This window comes from Petaurus breviceps, unplaced genomic scaffold, assembly GCF_028583685.1.
Source record: "Petaurus breviceps papuanus isolate PSGF00001 unplaced genomic scaffold, PetGlider_PUasm1.0 140, whole genome shotgun sequence".
In the NCBI taxonomy this organism is placed as follows: Eukaryota; Metazoa; Chordata; class Mammalia; order Diprotodontia; family Petauridae; genus Petaurus; species Petaurus breviceps.
The window spans coordinates 41,403,115-41,411,944 of NW_027185698.1; the positions used below are offsets into that span (position 1 = coordinate 41,403,115).

The 8,830-nt window shown below is 36.4% G+C and overlaps 1 protein-coding gene across 5 annotated transcripts in view; it reads right to left on the reverse strand.

Moving 5' to 3' along the window:
• RGS12 (regulator of G protein signaling 12) overlaps positions 1–8,830 on the reverse strand; it is a 257,451-nt gene that overhangs the window by 77,121 nt on the left and 171,500 nt on the right. For all 5 annotated transcript variants that reach the window (XM_069070709.1, XM_069070712.1, XM_069070704.1 and 2 more), the window contains 2 exons: positions 3,144–3,313; positions 2,241–2,333 (listed from right to left, as the gene is read on the reverse strand). In XM_069070709.1, the coding sequence (XP_068926810.1) occupies positions 2,241–2,333; positions 3,144–3,313 (263 nt within the window). The remainder of the gene's footprint in view (positions 1–2,240; positions 2,334–3,143; positions 3,314–8,830) is intronic.

Consider the following 8,830-nt stretch of genomic DNA (forward strand, 5'->3'; position numbering starts at 1 on the left):
GAGAGAGAGAGAGAGAGAGAGAGAGAGAGAGAGAGAGAGAGAGAGAGCGTGTGTTATTCCTTCTTTGAGCCAATTTCAATGAGAGTAAGTTCAAGTGCCTCTCCCACACCCCCTATATTCCCCACCACTCTAAAAGCTCTTTTGTACCTCTTTTATGTGAGATAATTTACCCCATTCTACCTCTCCTTCTCCTATCACATTCATCTTTCTCACCCCTTAATTTTGTTTTTTAGGTATCATCCCATCATATTCAACTCACACTTGTGCTCTCTGTCTATATACACTCCTCCTAACTGGCTTAATAATGACAAAATTCTTAGAAGATACATATATCATCCAGTTTAACTTTTTATTGAATCTCTTACGATAACTCTTCTGCCTGATTATCTTTTGATGTTTCTCTTGAGCCTTGTATTTGAAAGTCAAATTTTCTATTCAGCTCTGGTCTTTTCATCAGGAATGCTTGAAAGTCCTCTATTTCATTAAATTTCCACTTTTTTCTCCTGAAGGACTCCATTTGGTTTTACTGGGTAGGTGATTTTTAGCTATAATCCTGGGTCCTTTGCCCTCTGTATTATCATATTGCAAGCCCTCTAATACTTTAATATAGAAGTTGATAAATTTTGTGTTGTCCTCGCTGTGGTTCCATGATATTTGAATTATTTCTTTCTGGCTACTTAAAATATTTTCTCTTTTACCTGAAAGCTCTGAATTTGGTCATAATATTCCTGGGAGTTTTCATTGGGGATCTCTTTCAGGAGACAATTGGTGGATTCTTTCAATTTCCATTTTACTCTCTAGTTTTAGAATCCCAGAGCAGCTTTCCTTGATGATTTCTTGAAAGATAATGTCTAGGCTCTTTTTTTCATCATGGCTTTCAGGTAGTCCAATAATTCTTAAATTATTTCTCCTTGATCTATTGTCCAGGTGAGCTGTTTTTCCAAAGAGATTTTTTTCACATTTTCTTTTATTTTTTCATTCTTCTGATTTTGTTTTATTGTTTATTGATGTCTCATGGAGTCACTGGATTCTACTTGCAGAATTATAATTTTTTTTTTAAGCAATCAGGGTTAGGTAACTTGCTCAAGCTTACACGGCCAATTATTTCTGGGTGTGGTGCCAAGTATCTGAGCCCGGATTTGATCCCCAAGTCATCCTGGCACTGCAGCCAGTGCTCTTACTCGCTGAGCCACCTGGCCGCCCCTAAGCAATTGGGGTTAAGTAACTTGCTCAAGGTTACATGGCCAAGTATTTCTGGGTGGGTGCTAAGTGTCTGACCCTGGATTCGATCCTCATGTCATCCTGACACTGGAACTGGTGCTCTTATTCGCTGTGCTACCTGGCTGCCCCCAGAATGATAATTTTTAAGGAATTCTTTTTTTAGTGACCTTTTGTACCTCCTTTTCCATTTGGCTAATTCTACTTTCTAATGACTACTTTCCTTTAGTGAATTTTTGTACATCTTTTTTTCCATTTGGTCAATTGTGCTTTTTAAGTTCTCTTCAGTAGATTTTTGTGCTTCTTTTACCATCTGGCCTATTCTGTTTTTTAAGGTACTATTTTCTTCAGTATTTTTTGTGTCTCCTTTACCAAGCTGTTTACTCTTTTTTCATGATGTTCTTCCTGATCATGAGATCACAAAATTTATAGTTAGAAAGGAATACTCTAACATCCTCATTTTCTAGATGAGAACACTGAGGTCCAAAGATAGGAAGTATCTTGCTTGTGCTGGCACAGTTAGTGAGTAGGTAAACTAGCCTCTGAACCCATGCCCTCTGACTACAGACCCAGTATTCTTTCTGTTAGATAATGCTTGCTAAGACTTCTTTTATAAAAATTCCCATATCATCAAAATTAAATGTTATGTATTAGAACTACATCAAAAAAAGAAATGTCTATAATTAATTAACATTGTTGTTCAGTAATTTCCATCATGTCCAACTCTTTGTGACCCCATTAGAGGTTCTGTTGGCAAAGATAATGAAATGGTTTGCTATTTCTTTCTCCAGCTCATTTTACAGATGAGGAAACTGAAGCAAAACTTGCCCAGGGCCACATAGCTAGTAAATGTCTGAGGGTGGATTTAAATTCTGGTCTTTCTGATTCCAGGCCACACAAGTTAAAATGTAACCTTCCAAAATATTGTAGATACTAGTCATAAGTTTAGAGTATACATGGGAAAACAAGACTATTCTTTCATCTTATTTTATGAATCATTTTATATGTATAAGTGACGTTACCTCTTTTTTATCATGTGCAGGTACATGGCTAAAATATTCACAGGCTTGCCAGAACAAAATATTTTCTTCACTGAATTCTTTCCTTAGAAAATCCTAGGGAAAAATATCAAGAGTTAAAAATGCAGTCTTAATAATGAAAGGTAAGCTTTTGTCTAATATGTTTTTGTCTCATATTCTTTTCCTCCTTTTTTTCTTATCTTCCGCTTTTGTAGAAACTACTCTGTGCTGTGAGTATCCTCCATGAGAAGTGCAGAGCCAGGAAAAACAGGGTTGGTCACTTCACCTCTGTAATCAATTATTCTAACAGCCTTGAATTTCTTAAGAGTTTAATATCAGTTTTCATTATTGTTGAAAGCTAAACACATAGATACATTTCTGAACAGGAAGTATGGAACAGAAAATTCAAGGAAAACCAGACTTAGTAGCTGTGAAACTTTGAATAAAAAAGAAAGAGGAATTTCTCATCTTTTTTTTTTTATTTCTGGGCTGCTAGTCACTATAAATCCCTGTGAACGGGGAAGGTGCCCTATTTATAGGTAAGTCCTTTAAAACCATGGCTAGAAGAAGGAGCAGGGGCATGTCAAGCCAAAACACTGTGAAAATTAATATTGTACAGCATTACAGGCTCTGGCCAAATTTAAGATGTCTCCCCAATATACCCAAATTACTTTCAAGGGAAGTAGAGGCAGAAGGACCAGACTAAATATGGGGCCCACTGAGGGACAATGTGAAGCAATGCCACAAAATAGGAAAAAAAAAAAAGAAACTGTTAAAAATTATTTTAGCCTTGGCCAAGAACTTCACTTTATTATCCCTTGGGGACCCTTTGGAAATTCTGTAAAAACCATAAACATGTGCTTCTGCTTGTCTCAACAAGTTTCACTGTCTTCCTTCCTTACTTACAGAAAAGTATCTAACACCAATGGGGTCCTGCAGAAGACGCTCGAATGAAACAGCCCAACTTGCAACTCTCCTTTCCCGAAGTCTTCTGCAACTCTGAACACTGGGAAGGCTGGCATTGCTACTGAGGCTGTTGTTGCTAACACAGTCTTTCAAATCAGTACTGTTTAACTCTGTTGGAAAAACACAAATGCGTTCTTTTTACTCTTTAACAACCTAGAGCACTATATTTCAGTTTTCAGCATATACATTAAAAGTAAAGAATGACCCTCCAGTTTTCCATCTGTTAGATTTCCTTTTTAAAAAGGAAATAATCTTCAGACATGTTCCTATGTAAAGTAGGAGGAAATAATGGTATTAAGACAATCAAATGTAAAAAAAAGGCCAAGTAGAAGTGGCATGTGCCTAAGCAAGACATTTTAAACACCTGTTTTCCAGGGCATACATTAAACTGCATATCATATGAGCTTCTATCTTGAGTGAACTGGGAAAAGAGAAGGCAAAAATCTTTTGGCTATCATTACAGTTAAGTGTCCTTGAATAATATATTCTCCTTTTTGAAATGGAAAATAATTAACAAAAAAAGCACCATTATGTAATAAAGTCTACAATTTTACAGAAAGAATACAATGTTATTATCATTGTATACCACTAAATTCAAATTTTGAAGATTGTCATAATACTCTAAGTAGTCGATTAAATGCCAGTACCACAAACTTGAATTCATTTGTGTACAAATAAATTATCTAGTAAATGGTCTGGCTATACTTTAAAATATGAAAAATCACACTTCTTCATCAAATATGTTTCTTAGGCAGTCTTAAGAAATACATGTGTCTTAAAGATTAAGCACACTATTGCATGGTATAATCAGGAGAAGTTATCTGTGGTTGATTAGAAGCAATGTGTTAAAGGTCACGGTCACTGGTTTAAATTCTAGTGTGTACCAGATAGATGTGCCATCTTCTGCTTTCCCAGGCTGTATGCTTAACCCCAGGGGACCATCTCAATAATGTATGCTGTTGGTCACAAGCCAGACTGATTAGAGAGTGTATATGGAACAGAACAAAATCAAAGGATCACCAAGTTCACTGAGTCATAGCAATGGGGATATAAGGGACTTCAGAGGCCATCTAATCCAACCCTCTAATTTTTAAAGATGAGGAAACTGAGAACCAGAGAGTTTAAGCAACTGCCCAACGTCTCAAAGAGGTAGGATCTGAACCAAGGTCCTCTGGCTCCAGGGCCAATGCTTCTTCTATTGTACTAAGTTGCCTCTAGGGAAGTTTGAATGGGGAACACCTTGGCATGCCAGTGAAAAGAAAGAAAAGAAAAAAGCACCTAACTCAGAAGCCAGCTCCTACAGATGGCTATTGGCATTTTCACCTAAAGAGTGATAAAAGTATCTTACATTTATATAGGATTCTATACTCTTCAAAGTACTTTAACAGCATAAGCTACTACTGCCAGTTGGTCCATTTCAATTTGAATGGTCCATGACTTTATAAAATTACTAAGTCATTTAACTTCTTTGAGTCTAATAAAATCTTTAAACATCTGTAAAATGAGGGTAAGAATGTTTGTTCTCAATATCTCACATGGTGGTGATGTGGAAGAAGAAACTTTATGAATTTTAAAGTACCATAGTAGCATGTTATATTATTATTCATCATGGTGTTCAGAGACCTTAGAGAATATCTGGCCCAAATGGGATTCAGAGTGACAGAAAGAATGAATTTATTATAAATCAACACATATGCACACATATATGCGTCCCACCTTTTCAGGCTGGGGTCATGATCTGCTACTTTCTATAACAGGAAGAACAAAATACTCAGTTTTGTAAGCATTTTAGTTAGGAAAAGGAAAGAAATTTGTAGAGACAAGGAGTAATCAAAACATTCTCACCATTGAAGGAAGAAATAACAAGTCTCAATAGACTATGGATAGCAACAATGGACAACAGTAATTTTATATTACTTCCAAGGTTGTTATCACTAAAGTGATAGAGTATAATATTCTATTATGGAGAAGAATAGCATTTGTGAACAACATAGCCACATCCTTGCTAAAGACAGAGAAAGAAAACTGTATTGACCTCATCCCATAACGAAAATATTCAGTTCAATAATATTATGGATTCTGTTGAAGGACATGAAACCAATGCTGTTGCTAAATATGTAATGAGAACTATTTGCCATGCCCTATATTAAGGCAAACAGACTACAAAACATTAAAACACAAGTGAAAAATGCAAGCTGAATAATTTTTTCATTGACTTGACCAGTTTGGGATGAGGGGCTGGGCGTAGAACATATCTATTCTCTAGGAGATTATATTCTACTGGGACTAAATGACAAAATAAGGGAGTTGGAAAGAATCTGAGAAATCAGATAGCCCATTCATTTTGGAGAGGAAGAACTGAGACATTGGGAAGTGAAGTGACTTACTCAAAATCACATAGCTTGTTAGTGGCATGCCAGAAAGATTCTATGCTTAGGCTTACTTCAGGGGTGAGTGACCTGGCAGAGGGGATGTTCAAAATCTTGCATTAATTCACCACTTTTAAAATGGAGGAAGGAGTAGATGATCATAGGTCATTATAAGAAGTTTCAATGGTGCATGGCAGCTCACACGTGCCTGTATGACTGACCCAGACAAGCCCATTGGCAGAGGCATAGCATGTAATATTACATGGAAGTTCATAGCTAAATCACAAGTTCCTGGTATTTAAGGATCAGAAGTGTGAATAGTGAGTTAAAAGAATTTCTTATAAGTTGGTCCTCCTATAAACCATGCAACTTAAAGTCAAACTGTGTGCTACCTTGGCCACCATGCCATAGGCTGCCTTAGTGGATTATCTGAACTTCCTCAACTTAATGAAAGTTTCTATGGAAGCAACTTAATGGATAGTATCTGTGGCTGCAAGTGTAACTTGGCACTCGCGACACTGTAATAAACTAAAGGTAGAGAAGATATTTTCTCAACAGCGAGATCTGTAGTTTCACAGATTTATGCTAAGACTTTCTCCCAGGTACAGGACAGTTATTCCCAGATTATACACTCTCTAAGCAAGAAGCTAAGAATGGGCAAATATGTACAGAAGAGACAGGACGAGGAAGAATCAAACATTAACACCAATTTACATAAAGGTGGGTCAATATCTGGTTCTAGCCATAGAGAAGTGATAAAGGCAGCTCTATGGAGCCATGATTTATGAGCAAAAGTTTAAGGGTCAAAGTACAGTTGAAGCAATCAGTGTTATCATCAAGTTCACTATCGTTCTGTTAATTAGAACAGAAGATTGGAAGCAGAATGGTTCAATGAAAAGAGCATTGAACTGGGAGCCAAGATACCTGGATTCTACCTCTTGCCTTTACAAGGTGAAAGGACCTGAAAGGGCTTTTATAGGTTTAGTTTCCTCAAAACAAGAAGCACCATGGTATAGTGGATAGAAGGCCAGCCTTGGAAACAGGAAGGCTTGAGTTCATCCTGATTGTGACACACACTGGCTGTGTAACCCTGGGCAAGTTACTAAACTGTCAGGGCTCCAGTTGCAGAGAAGAGGTTGTCCTACACGGGTAGAAGGCATTTCATCATCTGGGAATTCTCTATCTCAATTAAATTACAGGCCCAATCCCCATACTTATTTATAGAACAATATGGTTGCATGAGATATCTCTGGGGTACCTTCCTATTCTCTGATTCTAAGAATGGTTGGAACAGAAGTTAGAAGAGGTTTTTTTCTCTTTCTTTAGTCAGGACTCATCGCTCTCAAAGAATTCCTATGAAATGAATTTTCTTCATTCAGTTTGCCAAACATTTATTAAACAACTACTCTATACAAAGCACTGCACTAGTAGGTACTGGGAATACAAAGACAAATGTACAACAGTCCAGGGAGGAGCATATGTTTAAGTTTTATCCAACATGTACACAAATAAGGAAATGACAAGTACAAGAACAGTCTGGAAGCCGGAGCACACCAACAACTGGAAGAGTGGGGTTCAAGGAGGAGCTTACATCTAAACTGAGCCTTGAAGGGAAACAGAGATTCTGAGAGAAGATGAGGAAGGGCTGCATGAAAGCATGCAGGCAGGCAGGAAATGGAATGTTAAATTCGGGTAACAGGGAGTTCTTAGGACTCTACAACTGACCAGGTTAACTACTATCCTCAAAGATTCTCAATGCATAAAACTTCACGAATTTTCTCAGGACACTGGACTCTGAAGTTGGCATTTCTAAAAAAAATGTAAGTCTCAAAATAAAAGGCCCTAAAATTCCATCAATCATATATGTATATATATATAAACACACATACATAAATGGGAAAACTGACCTACTCTTATTGAATAAACTGCTTTCTAAAAATACAAATTTGCCTAATGTCTGGAATTAAAAACCATCAACACATATAAAGCTATAATATATAATTTAGATTCTTGACAGGATCTAAAACCATGATCAAATAAAAGATTTAATTCTATTGTGGGAAACATTATCCCATGTGAATTGAACATTTTCATATTAAAAGTCTTTTAAAAAAATTCCTTGGCACATATCAGTTGTTAATCACTAATTCTTACATACACAAATAAAGATGAATAATAAAGAAGGAAATGAAAACTATTTCTCCAGATTTTTGATTATGTGTATACAGAGATACCAATACATGCAAATGACATGTGACTAAGGAAAAAAAAAACAGATTTAAAGAAGTCAGAGATAAGATTGCTAATTGCTAAACCAAAAAAAAGTACCTACACTAAAATTTTTGATCAACAGATAAATTAGATTAAAGAACAGTTAAGAATAAAGTAAGAAAAAAAGACAAATAGAACACGTAGGGTGGCTAGGTGACTCAGTGAATAGAGCACCGGCCCTGGAGTCAGGAGGACCTGAGTTCAAATTTAGCCTCAGACACTTAACACAACATGTGACATTGGGCAAGTCACTTAATCCCAATCACCCTACCTTCCCTCCTCCAAAAAGTTTAAAAAAAAATCTTAATTAAAAGGTGTCATTTTGGACAAAAAAACAAAGAGTTATGTTAATCAGAAAAAAATGAAGCATTTTTGTTAGTGTTGCCGTTTGTAAAATTAGGATAGTATCTGTGCTACTTACATCCCAAAATTATTATGAGAAAAGTGCTTTCTAAATGTTAAACAACTATTTGTTGATATGTGAGCTATTATTATTACCATCATCATGCTAAATACATGTACCTAATGTTTTTTTTGGCTAAAATAATTTAAAATGTCTATATGCACCTACAAATACACATGTGTTTTACATTCGTAAACATATTAATGAATGAAAGGTAGCATGATATAATGGACAGAGATAGCCTGGATGCTAGGAATACCTGAATTCAAATCTCACCTCTCACACACACTTGTTTAGTGAGTTTGGGCAAGTCCCTGAACCTCACACGTTTGTGCATGTACATATGTATATACACATGCACACAGAGGAGCGCTAGATTTAGAGTTCAAAGATGTGGGTTTGAATTCCAGCTCTCTCATTTGCTAACTGCCAGACTGTTGGCAAATCATTCCTCATATCTGATCTCAGCTTCCTTATCTGTACTACCTGCCTCCCTAAGTTTGTGGTGGAGAATAAGTAAACCAGAAGAGAAATGTTAGCTACTACTACCATAAGACAAGGGATGTGGAATTAGTTCTCTCTTC